Below are 20325 nucleotides of genomic sequence, written 5' to 3' on the forward strand. Positions count from 1 at the left end.
GCTGCGGTTGAGCAACCTCCATATCCTGTCCCCAGCTATTTTGCTCACCGGGACAAGGAGGAGATGCCTGTTCAGGGCCAGCTGACACGATGCCCAGACCGAGAGCAGCAGCTAGAGCACAGGGCTGCGGGGAAGGGGGCAGATCCTACCATTAGGGGAAAGTCCCAGCTCCACAGCCCAAGGAAGGCAGGGATTCAGGCTCACAGGCACTTCACCCAAGCAGGCAGGAGGCAGCTTGAGCCCAGAATAGAGGGATTTCATGCGGTGTGAAGGGATTGGGTTTGCCTAGCGCAGAAGACTGGCTTTGCCTCCAGAAATAAGACAGAGCGAGGGAAAGGGCTGAATTGTCCTTCCTGTGGCATCCGGTGCAGGCTGCAACGTGACCGGGCTGCTTCAGCAACTCTCCCTGCCCAGCGAGGGGCGAGGACATCCCGCTGGCACTGTACCGCGCCCTGCGCTCAGCTAAGGGGCCGATGCCTGGGTCCTGCCGCTTGCGAGCCTCTCCCCCCCGCAGCAGGCAGCCCATGCCTCATTGCCCCAGTCTGCCCCTGCACCACGAGCAGAAGGGGAGGGGAGGTGTGCATGCCCGGGGTGGAAGAGATGCACGAGCCCACGTCTCAGTGCAAAAGCAGAAGCTCATGCTGCTCCCCACACCCAGACAGGGTGCACATGCAAGGAAGGAGCCAGCCTGGGGTGTGATAAGGCCTTTCTTTATTGAGCGAGGACAGGAGGAGATGGCGCTGCCGCCACGCAGGGCTGCGAGGAGCACAGCGGAGGGCATCTCGGGCAGGGCCGGAGCAAGTCCATACGAAATGCTGGTGTCTGCACATGAGCTGTGCACCTCAGTCAGTCCCACAGACCAGGAGCAGCTGGATGCTGGGCTCGGAGACAGGGAGGGAGTGCAGGGAATGCACCCAGGATGGGATAGGGACAGGGACAAGGCCAGCCACAGGTCAGAAGACCCAGAGCCAGTGTCTGCTCAAACAGCGATTCAGTCCCGCAGGGACAGGGGCACGGAGAGGAGCACGAACCAGGACCGCGGAGCACCCTGCATGGTCCGTACCCAGAGACACCTACACAAGAGAGGCCCAGAGACAGCCAGCCCCTCTTAGCCCAGGACCAGCTGGGGGCTCCCGGGGACCGTTCCCGTGCGGTGGGTGCAGAGCGGGAAATGCCGACTCTAGACATCACCAGCCCTGGCAGCGCCCTTTCCCCCGGCCGGCGCGGGTGGGGGCAGGGGAGACGGACGCGGCCCAGAGGACAGGTGCGGGCTCACAGCAGCGGGCAGCCTCTGCGCTTCTTGTTCTTGCGCACCTGCAGCCCGGCGCGCGTGGCCATCTCGAACACCTCCCGCACTCCCTCCTTCGTCTTGGCCGAGCACTCCAAGTACCCGAAGGCATTGATCCGGTTTGCCATGTCCCGCCCTTCCTCCGGCTTCACTGGCTCCTAGCATGGAAAAGCAAGGAGAGGTGAGGACGCACAGCCACAGCAGCTCTGGAAATGCTCCAGCACCCCGCGTCTCCCTGGCCAGGCTCCCACCCAACCCAGGCAGCAGGGCTGGAAGCTGCCATATGCACCAGGTTGGACCAGACGCCACGCATGGGCAGCACCCGTGGCTTCGGGAGACAGGGCAGGTGCCCCAGTCCAGAGGCATAGCCTGGGATTTCCCCTCCCCATACCTGCTTCATCTTGGCGAGCTCACGGCGCGTGTGCTCGTCGTTGCGCAGGTCCTTCTTGTTGCCCACCAGGATGATGGGCACATTGGGGCAGAAGTGCTTCACCTCCGGGGTCCACTTCTCAGGGATGTTTTCTGCAAGAGAAGGAGTCGCACACACTCAGGGGCAGGCTGGGTTGGGACTGTCAGCTTCCCACGTGCACTGCCCGAGAGCCAGCGAGCTGCATGGGGCAGGCAGTGGATGCAATGGTAGCCTAGTGCATACGCCCACGATGCAGGTGACCCTGCTTGGCTGCAGCCTCAAGCACACTCTGTGCTCTTCCCTGGCCGGATCAGGAACATGACTGAGACCAGTCGGGACCTGCTCTGCAAGCTGGGCTGGCAACACCAGCCCGGGCAGGGCACAGCTGTGGGCAGGGCTGGGGGAGGAGGCGTAGCCACGAGGCCTGAGTCTCATGCACGCTGCCCAGCCACGGCTGTGTCCTCTGCCAGGATGCATCCTGTCCTCGTGGAAAGGGACGGGACCAGCAGTGCTGAGGGGCACGAGGGATGAGTGGGGAGCAGCAGCAGCAATCCCGGCTGCTTGCCAGACACCAAAGCAGCCCTGAGAGGCCCTGGGTCAGAGCCCCACAGCCCTTGAAGTATCTGTAGGGCTGGTTTGTGACCAGGACTTTCCCCTCCCAAGGGATGTCCTGCCCCCCACGAGCCCCTCCATGCCCCCCTGCCCCAGACGTCCTACCTAGGCTGTCCGGGCTGTCGAGAGAAAAGCACATGAGGATGACGTCCGTGTCCGGGTAGGAGAGCGGACGCAGCCTGTCGTAGTCCTCCTGCCCCGCTGTGTCCCAGAGAGCCAGCTCCACCTGGGAAGGCAGAGACCCCGGTGAGTCGCCCGCACCGAAGAAGCTCGTCCAAGCTGGGCACACACCTTCCCCAGGAGCAGGACAGGCTGGGCACCGCTGCCCCACATCACCCGGCTATGAAGCAGTGATGCTCCCATGCAGCCCACCTGCCCCGAGTGCCCAGGACACGACCCCTGCCCACTCCCTGCTCCGGAGCCTGAGGACATGGTGAGCAGCAGGTCCCGGAGCAGGGTCAGAGGGTTTATTAATGTCACAGGCACAAGCACCCATGGCTGGACCGGCAGTTTTCTGGCCTACGCAAGAGAGAAACTAGAGTGCCCCGACGCCACGCAGATGGTACCTGCTTTCCATCGACTTCAATGTCCGCAATGTAGTTCTCAAAGACGGTGGGCACATAGACCTCGGGGAACTGGTCCTTGCTGAACACGATCAGCAGGCAGGTCTTCCCGCACGCCCCGTCGCCCACGATCACCAGCTTCTTCCGGATGGCTGCCATGGCTGCCGGGACAAGAGCAAGGAGGCAGGTGAGCCACGCGCTGTAGGGAGGCAGCTGTCCTGGACCCCCGAGGGCCACACCAAGCCCCAGCCAGACTGACAAGGCAGTTACCGAAATGCAGGAGCCCCGGCCCCGCCTGCCCGCACCCCAAAACTGCAGTCACCCTGGTTTTAGCATGCGCTGGGTGCACACGGGTACAGCAACTAGCTCTCAGGGATGTGCCGCTCTCCAGGGCAGCAGCACAGCTGACTGCCAGCAAAGTTTGATTTATCGAGTCCACGGAAGCACCCAGACCCACACAGACCGTCGTCCCACCCATCCACAGCCACCGCACCCAGCAGGCGAGGCCCCGTGCCAAGAGCCATCCAGAGGAGCTGTGAGCAAGGGGACGCGTTCAAGGACGGAGTCGGGGAAGCCGAGGAGGGAGGGGACGCAGCTCGGGGTCCAGAGGACGCATCCCACACTGAAAGGAAGCACCGAGAAGCCCGGCCCAGCCCAGCCCAGCCCATCCCGATGTCAGATGCATCCAGGGACACGTATGCGACGCTCTCACACACGCTGCCTGCAACCACCGCTCCAGGCCAGGTTCGGGGAGTGCGGGGCAGAGGCCGTATCAACACCCCAAAGAGCTCGTGCCTCGGTCACCCATCCAAAGCACGAGAAAATGGAGCAGCAGCATTTGCTCCCCCACCATGGCTATCAGAGCCACGGCAGGAACCGGCCCATTTCCCACTATCCTGCACCCGGGTTGCATCCCCAGGGTCCGATCAGACAAACCCATGTGAAGGGCCAGCAGCTTCCCGTTTTGCCAGGGAACTCTCTCCTGGTGGGGGGCCAGCTGCCTGGCACAACACGTGGCTAACGACCTCCCACCAAACCCATGCCAGGAGCTCCTCCCTGGGCCACGTGTCCCTGCGCATTGAGAATCACTCATTGCACAAGCGTCGCCGCGCCACGGGCTCACCTATCCCTTGCCAGAGACTCCAAGCCAGGCCTGCAGAGCCAACATCCAACCTTGGCACTTGAGGCAGAGGCCTCCAGCCCCATGGCATCTGGATAATAGGCCCAAAATGAGCAAAGCCCATGGGTGCGTTTGCTCACAACAGACCAGGCAGGAGCTGCCTCTGCACCAGCTTGATGCTCGGCTAGACTGAAGGTGTCAGTACCGGCAATGTTATGTCCCTGCCCGAGACCAGGTAATTCCCCTGCCCAAGACCAGGTAATTCCCCTGCCCTTCAAGTGCCTTCCTCTGTTCCTGTGGGGTTTCCTTCTACTTCTGGGGCAGAGCAAAGTCCTCCCAGGCTTGGTGATCCATCCCCTCCCTGCTTTCTCTCCGGGCCGTGCCAGCTCCACTGCCAAGCTCAGGCTCTCAGGTCCCCGGGTCCTGCAGCCACTCACCCTTTGGAGACGAGCCTCGTGCTTTCACACGGTGCATTTACGGGCGCAGGAAGAATGAGGCCGGCAAGCACAGGGAGGCCGGGCTGCAAGAGACTCCCCGCTCCGAGCTCGCCTGGCGTCACTCAGCCCTGGGAACAAAGCACTCTTTGCTGCAGCATCGCCGCCTGGGCTCGCACTGGTACGGCCGGCAGGGAGCCCTGCCAGATCCCCCTCGGCCCAGAAAACCCTCCAGATGAAGCAGAGAGGCTCCTTCCAGCTCGCACTCGAAGGGGAGATGAGCTCTCACCTCCCCATGACGCACAGCAAGGCAGCTGGACGGGAGACTCCCATGCCAGCGCCGCGGGGCTGGACAAAGCAGGAGGGATGAGACGGGAGGGGACCACGCACCGTGGCGGGGCATCGGGAGCTCCAGCGGCCGGCGCCCATTGCTGAGCTGCAGGACTCTGATCCTAGGGCCCAGTCCCTCCTGTGATCCCACAGACCCCGCTGCAGGTTGTTGTGGGGAGACCCTCCCCCCTACCAGGAGCCCAAGGCGGAAGGACAGCCCGCGGCAGGAGACGCAGCCGCACCATGCCCCCCGGTTCGGAGCACAGCACGAGGCCTTTGGGGGGGAGCAATGCATGCAGAGCCACGTCTGCGGCACAACAGTCACCGAGGTGCCTCATTCACACCGCGGGCACAGGGGTGACACCGGTATCACAGCCCTCAGCAGGAAGAGTTGATGGCAGCGCCAGCACGGACGTCTGTCCGGCACGGACACAGGACGGGACACACAGACCCAGAGGTGAGGAAGCGTGGGGGCGTGACACCGTATATTTTCTTCAGAGCTACCATGAGGAGGAGATTCCTGACTCCCAGGCCGGTGCTCAGGCTGGGTCCTTCTGAAGGAGGGTTGGGCAGGGTTCACACACCCATGCACATGTGCACACACACGGATGGAAGTGTGCGAGCATGTCTGGATGAGGTCCCTGCCCTGCACAAAAGCTGAGCTCAGCTTCCACCTCCAAAAAACTCATCTAAGCCAGTCCGGCATCCGGGTCCGGACTGTCACAGGAATGACCAGGTATGTGTGCATGTGTACACATGTGTGCATGTCCGTGCCTGTGTGTGTGCCCGCTTGCATGTATGACTTGATACCACCACTGCAGGCTGGGTGCAAGCTTCCAGGGTGGAGGAGTCCAAAGAGCAGGGAGCGGTCTGTACTCTCCAGTGCTGGCACAGGGGGACTTTGCTCCCAGGCTGAGCCAGGGGCATTACCCCTCTGCTCCGGCCAGCCCACCGTCCATTGCTGCCGATTTCTACATGTCCGTCACAAAGACCAAGGCCGAGCAAAGGTCCCTCCAAACCCCGTCCGTCTCATCTGCTTCCTGCCAGTGCAGGCTGTCGGGCCAAGTTGGATGAAAACAGGAATCGCTTGAACCAAAAACCCAGTCATCTTCACATCTGCTCTTCTGGACAAAGCAGGGAGGGAAACAACCGGGGGCAGCGAGCGTTCACACCCTCCCACTCCTTCCACCACATGTCTAATTTAGCCCTGCCAAGATGCACCTTCACTCATGACTGTTTGCCGGCAGGTGGGCGGAGGTGCAAACCACGTGCAGCAGCCGGGTGTGCAGCGCAGTGCCGTTCCCAGAGACTGAAGTATGGCCACGGCCTGTCCGTGTCCACGCAGCACCACAGAGCCCCATCTACACTAGGTCTTTGCCTGTGCAGGGACAGCACAACCCTGCAGCGGCAACCGGCCACGCCAGCACGGCTGTGCTTGGTACCAGCCTCCCACGAGCGAGGCCTGAGGTTTAACTACCAGAGTCTACCACCTACAAGCACAGCCCCGGGAGCCCCTTTCCCCCAGCCCTGCAAAACCCACAGAGCCGTGTCAATTCATAACCCCCCGCACCAGCCCCACAGTACAACAAGCAGTGAGGTCTGACCCGCCCAGCCAAGGGTAGAACTCACCCCATGTCCAGCAGCTCCCTCTCTTTCCCAACCTGCCTGGTCTGAGGCAAGAGCAGGACGGGGACATATTTAACAAAAACCACATGCAAGACAGTGCAGGGTGATACAAACCCAGCAGCTTCGCCTCCGTTCCCCCCACGAATGCAACGTTCAGGACGGCTCGCAGCTGGGGGACCGGGCGGCTAGCGAACATTTTATTTAATCAAGTATCCAGGTTGTAGCCATATTGATCTAGAAATTAAACTGCAATTAATTTTTTTTTTTTTTGGTGCAAAAAATCTAGTTAGTCTAAGAAAAGATGTCACCTCTACCACGAGTCCTGATTCATTGTATTTAATCAAGGCACACAACCAGGAGGGGAGAGGAAAGATTAGCCCCTGCCTTCTCCCAGGGCAACTCTGCATGCACCCTGCTCTTGCATCAGGGGAAGGAAGGGTGCAAAATACAGGGCCGCATCCTAATTAGCTGTGAGCAAAGGATTAAAAAGTGAGTCAGGGGCTGCCTTGCATTTCAAAAGCCAGCTGGAGAGAGCTCTCTCCATCTGCATATTGAGCAGGTCACAGAGAAGTGCTCCTTCCTTCTGCTCCAGCTCCTGTTAACCCCCAGAGCCGCACCTATAAATCACAACCGGCAGCACAGGTCCTGGAGGGCGCGCTAAGAAACAGCCGCCAGGCATTTCTCGGAGGGGGAGTGGAGCACAGAGAGCGCTGCTGCGGCAAAAGCCAGGCCCTGCCATCACCCCAGGACTCGGCAGCTTCCGATCCCCAAGGCCCCAGCAGCAAAACACAGCTGTGGGGCTTGGGGCAGTGACTGATCCGGCCCTTGCACAGCACACAGGACTCACTCTCCGCCTCCCAAAACTGCTGGCGGCTCTCCTAGTCAGCACACCTGGACACCCAGCGCCTCCAAGCGCCTTCATTGAACACCCTCAAGATGAACCTGGATACTCATCTTGCTGGGATCCTATGACCCCAGCTGACTTCCTGCCCCTTGGGCAGGGGGCTGGACTCGATGATCTTCCGAGGTCCCTTCCAGCCCGAATGTCTATGAAATCTGTGAAACCTTGCGACAGGCACGGTTGTGGAGGGAGGCAAGGGGGTGAGGTCTCCCTTTGCCCGGGGACAGCCGCAGTCTGGGAGCACAGCTCCTCTGCCAGCAGGACCTTGGCCCCCGTGGGGTAAGGGGCGCGGTGGCTCCACGTGACAGCCAATGCACGAAGCCGGAGGAGGCAGCCAGGGGATGGTGCAGGGGGCGTGGATGTACGCGCCTGCCACTGGACTGGGCCCCGGGGTCCTGCCCGGCTCCGGCTCAGCGGTGCCTTCCCTTGCTTCTCACCCGCTATGCCTGGCTTGTATCAGCTGGTTCAAAAAGGGAGGCTGCCCACGGTCAGAGCGAGCCCTGGACCCCTCTGTCCGACCCCACCGACTGCACGGATCACCCCCACGAGGTGCGCCCGCCTGGCCCGCATGTGCCCCAAGGCTAATCATGGCCTCCAAACCTCACCTAGGCACGTGCCCATGCCTCGTCGGTGTTATGCATCCCCACCCCGGTGGGACACTTGTCCCCAAAGCCACCAGGCTACCTCTGGCCTTTCCTCCCTTGCTGGGGTTTGGCCCACTCGGCTTGCACCCCTCTACTCTAGCTGGTCTCTTAGCCAGGGGCCACCGCCATGACCTGGCTTCTGGGCTCCCACCCCTTGCCTTGTCCTCTGGGCCCTTCATCTCTGCCCTGCTCGGGCCGTGGGCCCCCGGCCCCAAGCTCGGCCCCTCTTTGGACTGTGGCTCTCTAGCCCTGTCTCTGCCCGCTCGGGCAATGCTGGGCTCCCCAGCCCCTGTCTGTGCCTTGAGTCTGACACCTGGCTGAGCTCCAGACCATCGCGTGCCGCTCGGGTGCTAACGGGACCTCCAGGCCACCCTTTCTAGTCCCCACCAGAGTACAGTGGGAGACTAGCCCGCACACGTGGCTGTAACGCAATTTCCCCGCTGCGGCGGAGCTCCTGCACCCCACTCCGGAGCCCGATCCCCAGTCGGCGGAGGTCTACTTGCATTTCCCCGGGGTCGTCCAGGCGTCCTCTGCAGCTCTCGCCCCGGTGGCTCCCCAAGCTGGACTGCCCCTCCCGGCTCAGGTCCCAGGTTTATATGGCTGAAAGCCACGCCCCCTCTTGGTCATGTGACTCCCCGAGCTGCCCCAGGGGTTCCCGATTTAGCGGGCCAGCCAGGGACTTGCTTCTGCTGTGATAACAGCTCGTCTCCGTGCAGGGCATGAAGCAGGGAAGTCCCCAGGTACCTGTTCCCGGGCGGCTTTCCCCGCCGGAGGCTCTCCCTGCTGCTCCTTCACCCGTAAAGTAACAAGAGCCTCCGGCTCCCGAGTGCAGCGTTCCCAGGGAAGGTGCAAGCGTAGCAACCGCTTCAGACCCAAGGGCCCAGGCCACGTGTCTGCACCGAGGCACGTCCCACTTGGCTTGGGCACCACCCATCCCACAGCAGGATAAAAGCAGAGCAGGAGAACTAAAAATAGCTGCAGCCCAAGAGGAGCAGGATGATGCAGCTACCCATGGTAAATCTCCACCCCTGCCAGCTGCAACCTGGAGCTGAATCACAGCCGTGGCCTCGGGGGCCCAGGGCGTGCCGTGTTTACCTGCAAGGAGGGCGGCTGGACACTACTCGGGGAACTCCCACTGGGACCCCTCAGCAGACCCCTCCGGCACCTGCTTCCTCAGTTCGGGTTTGCTGCCTGTCCCCTAAGCCGTGCCACACAGCCCTCGGGGCGGCTGAACCGGGCTGGGCCTTGACCGTGGCAGCAGGGCTCCTAAGGATGGCCCAGGGATCCCGTATGTCCTTGCAGACCGCCTCCTCCCAGGCTGCAGCTCCAGGGGGGCCGTTTCTGCAGGAGCAAGTCCAGAGCAAGCGCGCAGTCTGGGGCGCAGTCCGGGCACCGGAGCCTGCCGCAGGCTCCAACAGGCACTAGGGCTGGGGTGGAGGGCAGCAGACCCAGGCCTGGGACCGAACCCAAGGTGTGGGACTGCGGGTCGAGCAAATCCACAGCACGATCACAAGGGCCTGGTGTCCTGGCATCACCCACGTCCACAGCTGCTGCTGCAGAAGTGTGGCCAGGCGTTGGCACGCACTCCAGCGGTGCGTGCCCTGACCTGCCGCTCAGATAACAATCGCGCTTGTCCCGCTGTCTCCTCCGCCTGTTACGGGAAGCGCTCCCTCCCCTCCAGTCACCCAGGATTCATTCTCCTCCAGCTCCAGACCTGCCCGAGGCTGAGCCCTCAAACGGCAGCCCTTGCACACCTGGTCAGACTCCTGCTTGCTCGCTGCAGGGGGTCGCCATTCAGAGACAGGCCTTGAAACCCAAATCCCAGGTGACTAAATGCCAGCTAGCCTCAGAAAGGCCCCAACTTCACAGCCCCAGCGAGCGCCCCGTCCTTTACCTCAGGGAGAACAGACCCAATGCATCCAAGCACCCACCCAGTGGTGGATCCAGAGCAATAAAGGGCAAGCTCGCTCCACCTCTGCTTTCCTCTGCATAAAACCACCCACTCCTTCTGCCTCTGCTTCCCAGCCTGAACAAATAAATGCAGAATTTGGGCCGACTCTAGCCACCAGGCAGGCACCGTGCACATTAGTTTTAATAGATGTGTGCACTAGAAACAGTCATTCACTTATGAAAAGTGGAGGCCACTTCCCTTCGCCCTCCCCAGGTGCCCAGTTCAAACTGAACACAGCTACAATACCATTTCCTTTGCCTTCCCATATTTCCCACTTCGGCCTTGCCCGGAGTGCATCCATCATCTCCTCCGATTTATTTTCGTAGGCTTATTTTGAAGCCACAGGCACACATCCCGAAGGATCGGCCGTCAACATTCATAAAATACCAGCCTGCATTCTTTTCATAAGGAGATTAGCTTATCTTTTCAGGCCGGCTTGTGTCACTCAAGACTACAATGTGGTTTGTTGGGAGCAAGAGATGCATAATGCAAAGGGTCTTGTTTTTGTTCCAGATAACAGTCCCTACATCACAAGAAGCCCAGATAAACGGCCGTGGAAACTCTGGAGGAGATTTAAGGAGGTGCGTTTCGTTGAATTGCTAGCAGAGTCCAACCCCTGCAATCGGCCCCCGGGGTGTGAAGGTGACTGGGTGCCCAACCCTCACTGCTTCCCAAGGGATTTAGATGCTTTGCTACTTTTAAAACTGTGGCCTACAAAGCTTGAGGCATCTAAAAATGGGCACGTGGGTTTTTATGAAGAAAACCTGTCTCCTGAAGAGGCATCAAACTGGTCAAAAAAAAAAAAAATTAAAAAAACCCCCAAGAAAAAAAACAACAAAAGACAAACAAACCATCACCAGGATGCTTTAAGCTCTCAGGCCAAGCCATCAACCCCACCCGACGTGCGCTTCGCATGGGAGCTAACAGCCAAGGTCCAAAGACCGTTTTGGGCTGTTCTCTGCTCTGCCTGGGTCCGGACCACACGCGTCTGCCCGCAGCACGCATTACATGACAGAGGAAGACTCCCCGAAGTTCAGTACGGGCACCGCTGCTCTGCTAAACTTAAGTCATTACTGCAAAAATAGCACCGGCTCTGCCACAGCCACTGCAACGCCCACCCCTTGGGTTTAATGACTCAGATGTGAAGTTCCTGTTGGGTAGGAAACGGGGAATTCCTCTGGTCTGGGGACATGTCTTTCCTGCCGCCAGCTTTCCAGCTGCCTGCAGCTGTTATGGCAGAACGGCGTTAACAACACTGTGAAGGAAAATTGAGTCCTAGCATTGTAAAGTCAGAAACTGTCATCAAGTCTCTGTCCCCAGCTCCTCCAGGCTACTGCAAGGGGAAAGCTTCACCCCCATCCCACCGGGGGAAGACCAGGTGCAGAAGATGAGATGGTTTCAGTGGACTTGGACTTCCTGAGCATGACCCCCGATTGCATCCATGGAGGCAGCATCTGCACCCGTGGCTATCTGAGATGCCAGCCTGAGCCCCAACAGATGCCTATGTGATGGGCACAGTGAGCTCACACCTCTGAGTTGGTCGCATTACATCATTTGAACAGAAATAGCCCGGGCTGCCAGCGAGGCCCAGAGCTGACTCACTGCGGGTCACCACCCCAGCCAAACCCATGTCATAAGGAAGGGAAAAAAATAATATCGCAGGACCCGCCCTCATTCATCTCATGACAAAGGGTTTGGGAGTCTGAAGCGTTCGGAGCAATTCACTTCTGGCTGGAGGATCCCTGACATATATCACAGCCCCAAATAACCTGTGTTCCCGCCCAGTACAGGGGGTAAGTCACAGGCATCGGTCCTGCGCCTACGGGACCGGAGCGGAGAGCCGGCCTCTGCTCTAAGGTAGGGTTACCGTATTTCGAGCCAGCCACGCAGCTCCCACGAAAGGCTCTCCCGCCCCCTTCCCCAATCCTCTGCTCTAAGCAGGACCAGCCCCAACTAGATCATCCCAGCCAAAGCTTTGTCTAACGAAGTCCTGAAAACCTCCAAGGATCTGTGCTATTATCTGCACTAGTGTCCCAAAGATGCATGCAGCTCCCTTGCTGGGAAAGGGATCCTTACCTCGCCTTCCAGACCTGCACCAAGCTGCCCCGTTGTCACCTGGAGGGAGTGAGGTAGGGAGGGAATCCCAAAAAGCCCAGTGCAGGCTCCCGACCTAGGATCACCCTTGTTTGGAAGGTAACATTCATGGGAGCCACCCCAGCCCCTGCTGTTCTGGAAAGCGAAGCGAAAGCCCTTCTTGGAAAGGCTGCAAAGTAGGGAAGGCCGCAGGTTTAGGTTCAAACTAAGCCAGTTTAAATCTGCTCTGCTGCTTTTCATTCAGTTTAAGGTTAATTCTTTAGCAAGTGATGCTAAGTCAGTGCGAGTCTGGTTTAAATCCAGACCGGTTGCTAGATGGGGTGTTGACCCACACCTGCCCCTTTCAGGAGCCACAGTGCAACCTGCAATACAGATGGACAGTGCAGAAGATGGCACAAAACACTAGACTGCAAGGAGGAAGCACAGGAAACACCTTTCAAAGCACCACCAAGGGCAAACCATCTCCCCTTCTAAGCGCGTGCGTATGAAGGATCGACGCCCCAAACAGATCTGCATGGGCCCACAGCACGGGAGCTACCAGCGGCATAGCTAGCTTAGACCTGGCAGACACAGACTGCAACAGGCAGCCACAACATCAAGTCCAGGGCCTGAAATAGAGCAATGGAAAGAGGAGATGCTGCAAAGCACACCAAGACATCTGTGAGAGCGCTCTTCTCCCTGCCCCGTCAAAGAGATCCTCCGCCCAGACACCAGGAACCAGAACCACAGCGCCGACACCGGAAAGAGCGCGCTTCACGGGAGTAGCACACCACGTCGTAGGCAAGCGAACGTGGCTTGCGGGGAGGAGGTGTGTGATTACAGACAGGATGAGATAGCAGTGAGGAAGGGATGTACAACACACCCAGGGGGATACCCAAAAAAATCCCCTTTATACCGCCCGCTTCAAAACACAAAACAACCACCTGTAAGAAAAAGGAAGGCGGATGAGCTTGGCAACGAGCCCAGCTCTGACATGTGAAACAAAACTAGATTCCTGCAATCGCACTAAAAAGCACCCCCGGAGGGACACTAAATCCTCCGAGCCCAGACTGCTGCAGTGCCCCGGCAACCAGAAGTGACCCCCAATCAGCTGGAAACGTCCCAGACCGACTCCAAGAGAAACCAGCCGCGTGTTTCGGGGAAAGCAGCGACTCAAGTTTTGCCGGGCTGGTCTCAATGTTTGCACATCTGATCGGTGACACGGGGTTTGGCAAAGCGAGAGAGTGATTTCATGGACACGCAGCATCCTGCGCGCGGGACCCGCTGTATATTTACATCATGCACAAAGGGCCCTGGCTGACAACCCATGCTCCAGCGAATAATTGTTGTTCACAATTAATGCAAAGAGAACAATCCAGTTCCCACAGAAGCCTGAAGTGCGCTCCCCACCGTCCCCACAGGCGCTCCTTTGTGCTTCTTGAGCTCATCGCAGCCAGGCCCCTTCCCTTTCTTCAGGGCCTGTGAGTTTCTCTACGCCCTTCCCTCTCCTCCCCCCAGCAAGACAAACACAGACAGTTTTAAGGACGTGGGGTACTACATCTTTGGCAAGAGCCGGCTGGAACAGGTGGCTGATTCACTCGTGGTCAGACACGGGCTGCAGCAGGACACATCGGGCTCCCTCGTGAGGAGCCATCGCCGTGCGCTCACCGCCAAGGGCATTGCCGCTCAAAACGCGAGGCTCTAATGCAACAGAAAACATCTTGTTACTTTCAGTTTCAGGATTTAGACATTTCCCTTGCAGTTCAGGAGTGCCGGGGCGTGCAATCCAGCAAGCGGAACAGCTCGGGGCCTGACCGAGGACAAAAGTGAAATGAGCTAATAGTTCACCCCCGTGGCAGAGTCCTGGGAAATGCAGAAAGCAAGCAGAGGAACCTGAGATTTTAAAGGGTGTCTGTGCCTGAAAGCTTGCAAAGAACAATTTTTCCAACTGTTTAGTTGGTTTAATAAAAGATATCACATCTACCCAAAGAACCTGGTCTGCCTTGGCATTTTAAAGACACTTTCTGTTCTAAAAGTGCTTGGATCACTTATGCCCGCTTATGCCCCCAAAACTAACACAAGCAAGGAACCCTCTTGCCATTTTAATCCAAATGTCCCTTAAAAAACAATGTGAAGACTATCTCTGGAGGACAGGAAAAGGTCCCCCAGGGTAGGCCATGCAGGAAGCCTCTCTCCACTCAGGACTGATTAGTCTCTTGGCAAGAGGCAACGAGAGCTCACGTGAGCGTTAAACATCCTTTCCTCACTGCTGAGCTCATGCTTCTGGTTTCAGAGCTGCGGCTGCCAACTGAACTTTGCTCCTTTATATGACACGATGCTGAGGAGGAGAAGCAAAAGTTTTCTTCCCCGGCTGCCAAACCAGTCGGACGGCTTTAAGGATTTGATTTGAGCAGGACCCAGGTTGAAAACCTTGCAGAGCATGCAGCGTATGGGGCAAATAACAAGCAGCACTCTTTCCGCGCACCTGGCTGGAGAGCAGGGCAGCCTGCCCCCATTTCTGACCCTCTGCAGCTCACATTACATTCGCATGTCATTCCCGGAGGAATTGTCCCACGTGCCTTTACCCACGGGCAGCAATGCCACGGACTCTTCCGCCTACCACATTGCAAGAGCATGTCCAGTGACCAAAATCCTGGCTACACAGGTGGGCAAGGCCAGTGTTATGTCAAAAAGACAATCAGTCACCCACCAAGCAGGACCCAACTTGACGCTAGAGGCAATCTTGCCCCTCCGTGCACCCCAGGGTGCTGGCTACAGCAGCAAGGCAGAGGCTGGCGGCAGGACTGGTTTATGCCAGAGTGGGGGAGGTCTGCTGGGCAGGATGTGAGGATTACTCCCTGCTCCAAGAAAGGCTGCAAGGCCAGTGCTTCCCGAGGAAGCTTTGCTGCAAATCCCCTCTGAACGTGGGTGGCTGCAGCTCTGCTGGGGGAAGTTCACCCACTGCTACGCATCCGCTCCAGATAACGGAGCGCAGGCCCCAAATCCCACGGGACCCCGCTCGGCTGTCATCCGCATCCGTTCCCAAAGGGGAGCTGCTCAAAGAGACTAGCGAAACATTCCCGTCCCCCCACCTTACAGCTCGAGACCTGAGCCACCGTCTTCCCCACCAGCCTGTGCCGAGGGCAGGCTCCCGAGTCCCCATCGCACTCGCGCCCCAAGGAGCAGGTCGCGCCGCTCACAGAGCCGTCAGGGCCACGTTAGAAATAAATAGCTGAAGGCAGCCCCTTCTCACAATCGCTTGCTTAGGAAAGAAGACACTTCACCTCCCTCTGGCTAGGCGCCCCTGTCCCAAACCTCAGCTGATCTCAGTCCGGCGGCCCATCCGGGTGCGTCCTTCTGCTTCAGGAAAACCCACCTGTCCGGCGCAAGCAGGAGCTGGCAGAGCTTTGCTCGCCCGCCCGATACCCAGCGGGCAGCAGGGATGGCGCAGGGTTTGCCAGCAGGAACAACTCTTGAAGCCAAGGTTTGCAGCCCCCACCCAAGGCCCGGGAGCGTGCAGGGCTGTCCGTCCCGGCCAAAAAAGGAAGCTGAGCACAAATTGAGGCTGTTCGGCGCTCGGCACGGCCAAGGGAGGACACTTGGCACGGCCAGCGTGGAAGTGGAGGCGGTGCAAGCGGGCAGCTGGACCCTGGGAGAAGGGAGCGCTGCAGGGTGGGGGTGCAGGACCCGGGGGCTGGGCTGGGGTCCCGGGGGCTGCCCCGCGCCCGCGCCCCGGTACCTGCGCTCCGCTGCGCTGCGCTGCGCTGCGCTCCGCGGCGACAAGGGCTGGGCGGCCGGGAGGGGCCGGCGGGACTGACAGCGCCGCGCACCGCCCACCCGGCCGCGCTGCGCTGCCCCGGGCAGGCAGGGCAGGGGCTGCCCCGCGCCCCGCCGCCGCCGCCGGCCGGCTCGGGGCTGGCGCAGGGAGCGCGAGCTGCAGCCCGGGGCGGGACAGGCGCTAGCCCGTGCCCGTGGTGGTGCCCACCTGGCCCTCCGACGGCTCTCGCCCTGGCAGGGGGACCCGGGACTGCTAAGGCAGGTGTCCAGGTCGCACCCCGCAGCGAATGCACGCCCGGGAGCGAGCGCACTGGACATGCTCTTGCAACCTCCCACTTCCATTTCCAGGGGGAAGAGCTTGGCTTTGCGCCCACTTGGTGGAAAGGGGAGGCTCCTCCCTAGCTTGCTCCTGCCGCCCACCCTAGGGCTGAGGGCAAGTCAAAGCCGGGGGCATCTGAACCCCAAGCCCCCGGGCTCGGGCCTGCATGTAGGATGCCCGCCAAATGGTTTGGAAACATCTGAAGCCAGTAGCAGCAGGGCCACTTATGGTTCTGGACCGATTCGCCGATTTGGAATCGATTTGGCTGATTTGGCTTGGGACATGACAAGCTTTCCTTTAAAAAAAACCAGAAAAAGAAAAAATGCTGTGTTGGGCTGTGTTTAGTGCTGCCCAGAGCTCATCAGTCCAAGAGAGAAGGGTTTAAGGAGAGAGAAACCCAGAGGACACCTCCCTGGCCTGTATTCCTCCATGAGAAAAGCACTCGTGCCTCATTCAAGGGGTCGGGGGGAAAGTATACCCCAAGCCATCCTTAACCACAGGGGAGAGCGAGGGGTCCTTCCGCTGAGCAAGGCAGGTGGCTACACCTATACAAGTGTACGTCGTTTATAGGGTATCCAGGTTGTAGCCGTATTGGTCTAGAGGCAAAAGGAATAGGAACTCGTGGCAGAGGTGATGTCTTTCATTAGAGCAACTAGATGTTTGCAAAAACATGTCTTTATTTGCAAGCTTTCGGGCACAGGCCCCCTTCTTCTGGCAGAGGAGAGTACACATCTTTGCACAGCTTTGTACTCTCCTCCGCCTGAAGAAGGGGGCCTGTGCCCCAAACCAAACAAAGCTGGATTTTTATTTTTTTTTTTTGCAAATATCTAGTTGGTCTAATAAAAGGTATCACCTCTGCCATGAGTTGTGATTCCTGGTGTCATTTATACACATATAAATGTGTATGTCATTTATGCACATAAATATCAGCCCCTGAGGCAGGAACCAGATGCCGACCGTGTCATGCTCTGCTGGCTGCAGCATTTCCTGCCTTTATGGCCAGCTGCTGCCCCAAGAAGCCTGGAAAGCCTGATGCAATCCAATTTATTTGATTTTTAGGGACAGTTTTGTGCTGCACTGAGTCACCAGCGGCAGGGGGAGCAGGAGGGGCTGTGAACTCCACCCCGAGGATACAGCACGGGCTTCGTCTCGCAGCTAGGCCTTTGCCTCAGGGGAGAGGAGGAATTAAGGATTAGACATTTACTGTCATGGAATCAGAACAGCAACTGTGCCCGCTCGCTCGGACAGTCATGACCAGGACCAGCGCTCTTCAAGGCGAAAGCCAAGCTCCAGCCGGGACCTGGGAGACGGCCCCTCGGTCGTGTGCCGTGGGCTTGCTCGGGAGCAGCAGGCATTGCCGGTCACTGATGGAGTCGCGGGAGACTAGCTGGGCCATTGCTCTCTTCTGGGAGCAGCCGTGGGGCAGGGGGCTCGGCCTGCCGTGATGCCTCTGCAGGGTTGCATCTAGCTTTGGGTCAGCGTTTCCCAACGTGTCCGGCTATGCACACGGAGCCAGCAACAAGCAGCAGGGGGAAAAAGAGGCCAAGAGCACTTCATGGTTTCTTTTTCTGATGTCTCGCAGGAAACGTTCACCTGCTTTTGTTCTTACCACGGACAGAAAGGGACAGCCAGACACAAGAAATCGCCAGGCTCCCCCAGCGTGAACCCGCTCTGGCAGCCCAAGGCTGTTGCACCAACCCCGAGTGAGCCTCAGCTCTCCCCCCGCACAGGCCATCACCGATCTCATCCTCGCGACCAGAACTGTCTGTCACAGGGCCCCGGGAGCTGCTGTCATTGCTGACGGCCGCGCCAAGAGGCCCCGTCTGAGATCAGGGCCCCTCGTTCTCACGCGCCGCTCTGCAGGACAGGGCCTCTCTGTTGCTCGAGGCCGAGGCAGACAAAGGGACCGAGGAAAACAGAGGTCCTGTCACGCCGCCAAGCAGCACGTCCTGGGCTGGGCTCAGCTTTGCTCAGGCCCTTTCTGCTCATTTGCACCCTCCAGAGCTAACCCAGCCCCTGTCCTACCAGCAAGGCAACCTTTCCTCTGCCACCTCAGCCTGCACAGTGCCCCACGGGGCTCGCTCCCCACTGCCTGGTCCTTTGTGCCCCCATGCATGTGCCTTGCCCCTCGTCTGAATGTTTCTAACAGAGCAAAATGAGGGCTGGAAGGGACCTCAGGAGATCACATCTAGTCCAACCCCCTGCTCAAACCAGGAGCAGCCCCAGCAACATCATCCCAGACAAGGCTTTGTCCACCTGGGTCTTAAAAACTCACAGGCTTGCCCTGGTCTCACATTGGGTCACCTGCAGCAGTAGCAATGGAAACCCCGGTCCAGACCTGTGCCTTGCTGCACTGGGGGCCGCGTCCCCAAGTCAGAAGCAGTCTCTGTCCCCCAAACAGTTCACTGCTGCTTTTAAGGTGGGTGACAAGTGGGTGAACAAGCCATGCAGGTAGAAGCAGGGGTAAGGACCCACTTAGTCGTGCCAGCGATGCGTGGAGGGGCTGCGTCATGTTCCCCCTTTGCACAGGGATTTGTTGGAGGAGGGATGAAGCAAAGAGTTACATTTTTATGCACACATACACACATGTATGCACACACATGTACACACACACCGGCAGTCCCAGCTGCAGGGCTGTGCGCTGGTGACTCAACTGGCAGGAAAAGCCAGCCCCGGAGCCTGGGGGTGGGGAGCGGGGTGCAACAGCTCCCAGCCTCCTGCCCTTCCCCGTCCCTGTGCACTGTACCAGCAAAGTGCTCCTGGCATGGACACTAGTGGCAAAGCCACACCAGGCCCCCTGGCAGGTGAGACAAGCTGGGCATTGGAAGTGCAAGTGCACCTGTCCGGTGCATCGGCACGGCCAGAGCACCAGACAGCAGGCAAGGGAAGAAGCAGCGACCGAAGGGCCCGGGAGAAGAAGGCAGCAGGGAGGTTTTCCACAGGCCCTGGCATTTCCAGCTCCTGCTCCTTCCAGTGCTGCGGGGTCAGGAAGCTGCTAGGAGGGGGAGACAGCGGCCACGCCTGAGCTCACCCGGAGGAGGGGAAAGGAGAGAGCCACCCTGCCTCGAGTCTCCTTGCCCTGGCTGGGGTCCCGGGGAGTCTCCAGCTCCTCCCATTCCTGAGGCTTTCGGCTTTGCACTCCTCGGCTCCCAGCCCTGTTTGCACTTGGACTCTGCCTCCCATGTCTCACCTTTGGGAAAAAGAGGCCTGGAGCAGGGCCAGGGCAAGTTTGGGCCTCCCCTGCTCCGTCCTGCCCAAGCTCAGCCAGGGTTTGCTCCCCCACCGCCTCCCAAGGCCCTCCACTCCATATGTCACAGGGCTGCTGGTGGCTGCCACAGGCACCTGTGCATTGCACACAGATAATGTGTGCGCCGGGGCTGAACTAACACGGCCCTGGGAACCTCACAGATGCAGGCGTCTGAGGTCCCGGCCTCGGGGACATGCTCACTGCAGTGTTGTAAAAGACCAAGCAGCAGCTCCGGCTGGATCAGGTGAGTGCAAGGATCAGACATCAGCTCCCCTTCTCTGGTCCTTGGCGTGATATCTGCACCCCGGCAGGGCGGCTGCCAAACACATGTGTCTGGGTTGGCTGGAGCCTTATGGCCCATACACTGGTACAAATGATAATGCCTGGTGTGGGCGCGTGGAGAGTTAGACCCAGCACATAGAGAGCCAGGACCTGATGAGATTCACTCCCTTCCCGCGTAATGGGGACAGGACCCATCTCACACTGGCATGTTGCAAGCTGGCGATGCCTTTCCTCCCAGCACCTCGGAGTGTGAGGCCACGTCCCTCCACCCTGCCCCTCGGGCCGGGCACTGCTCCGTGCAGCCTGGCACCAAACCATCAAACGGAGGGATTTGTAACCCGTTAGCTAAACCGTGGCAAAAGGCCGTGACACACACATCATGCACCTGAAACAAGGCAGACTCTGGTCTCACATTTGCTGCCTGGGTTTAAACTGAGCTGAAATGGTGTCCCACAGGAAACTTTGAACTAAACCATTCAAATGCAAACAGGAGTGGCTACCATTAAAATCCTGATTCTAGGTCTTTAGCAGAAGATTTCTAGGGGATTTTCACACTGTGGATGTTTGTTGGTTTGGAAACCCAATCCTTTCCCCTCCCAGCCTGGAAACGCACAGCTCGGTGTGGTCCCCCCCAGCCCGCAGCACCACCTGGAAACACGGAGCCAGCACCCCCTAAATAATCAGCGTGGTACCCGGGCCACAGCTCAGCCCCTGCCCAGGCTCTGCATGGGCAGCGAGCAGCTGGCACA

At 59.2% G+C, this 20325-nt stretch overlaps 1 protein-coding gene across 5 annotated transcripts; it reads right to left on the reverse strand.

Moving 5' to 3' along the window:
• Window positions 1-694: 694 nt before the first annotated feature.
• RHOC (ras homolog family member C) lies at window positions 695-16039 on the reverse strand. 5 transcript variants are annotated; one of them, XM_014601129.3, is made up of 5 exons: window positions 15937-16039; window positions 2876-3033; window positions 2415-2535; window positions 1680-1810; window positions 695-1446 (listed from the first exon to the last, which is right to left on the reverse strand). In XM_014601129.3, exons 2-5 carry the CDS (start codon window positions 3029-3031, stop codon window positions 1273-1275), a joined length of 582 nt encoding a protein of 193 aa, XP_014456615.1. In that variant the 5' UTR covers window positions 3032-3033; window positions 15937-16039; the 3' UTR covers window positions 695-1272. The 5 variants fall into 5 exon arrangements, with proteins under 5 accessions (XP_014456615.1, XP_059573023.1, XP_014456614.1 ...); XM_059717040.1 differs by lacking the exon at window positions 15937-16039 and adding an exon at window positions 15691-15777; XM_014601128.3 differs by lacking the exon at window positions 15937-16039 and adding an exon at window positions 15328-15608.
• Window positions 16040-20325: the final 4286 nt, after the last annotated feature.

This window comes from Alligator mississippiensis, chromosome 14, assembly GCF_030867095.1.
Source record: "Alligator mississippiensis isolate rAllMis1 chromosome 14, rAllMis1, whole genome shotgun sequence".
NCBI classification, from domain to species: Eukaryota; Metazoa; Chordata; order Crocodylia; family Alligatoridae; genus Alligator; species Alligator mississippiensis.

Bases quoted from the DNA above. Each gene is read 5' to 3' on its own strand.
- RHOC (XM_014601129.3), bottom strand. From the start codon at position 3,031: ATGGCAGCCATCCGGAAGAAGCTGGTGATCGTGGGCGACGGGGCGTGC. The intron at 1,811-2,414 runs GTAGGACGTCTG...CTTCTCTTGCAG, and splicing joins CGACAGCCCGGACAGCCTAG to AAAACATCCCTGAGAAGTGG. The intron at 1,447-1,679 runs GTATGGGGAGGG...TTTCCATGCTAG, and splicing joins AGCTCGCCAAGATGAAGCAG to GAGCCAGTGAAGCCGGAGGA.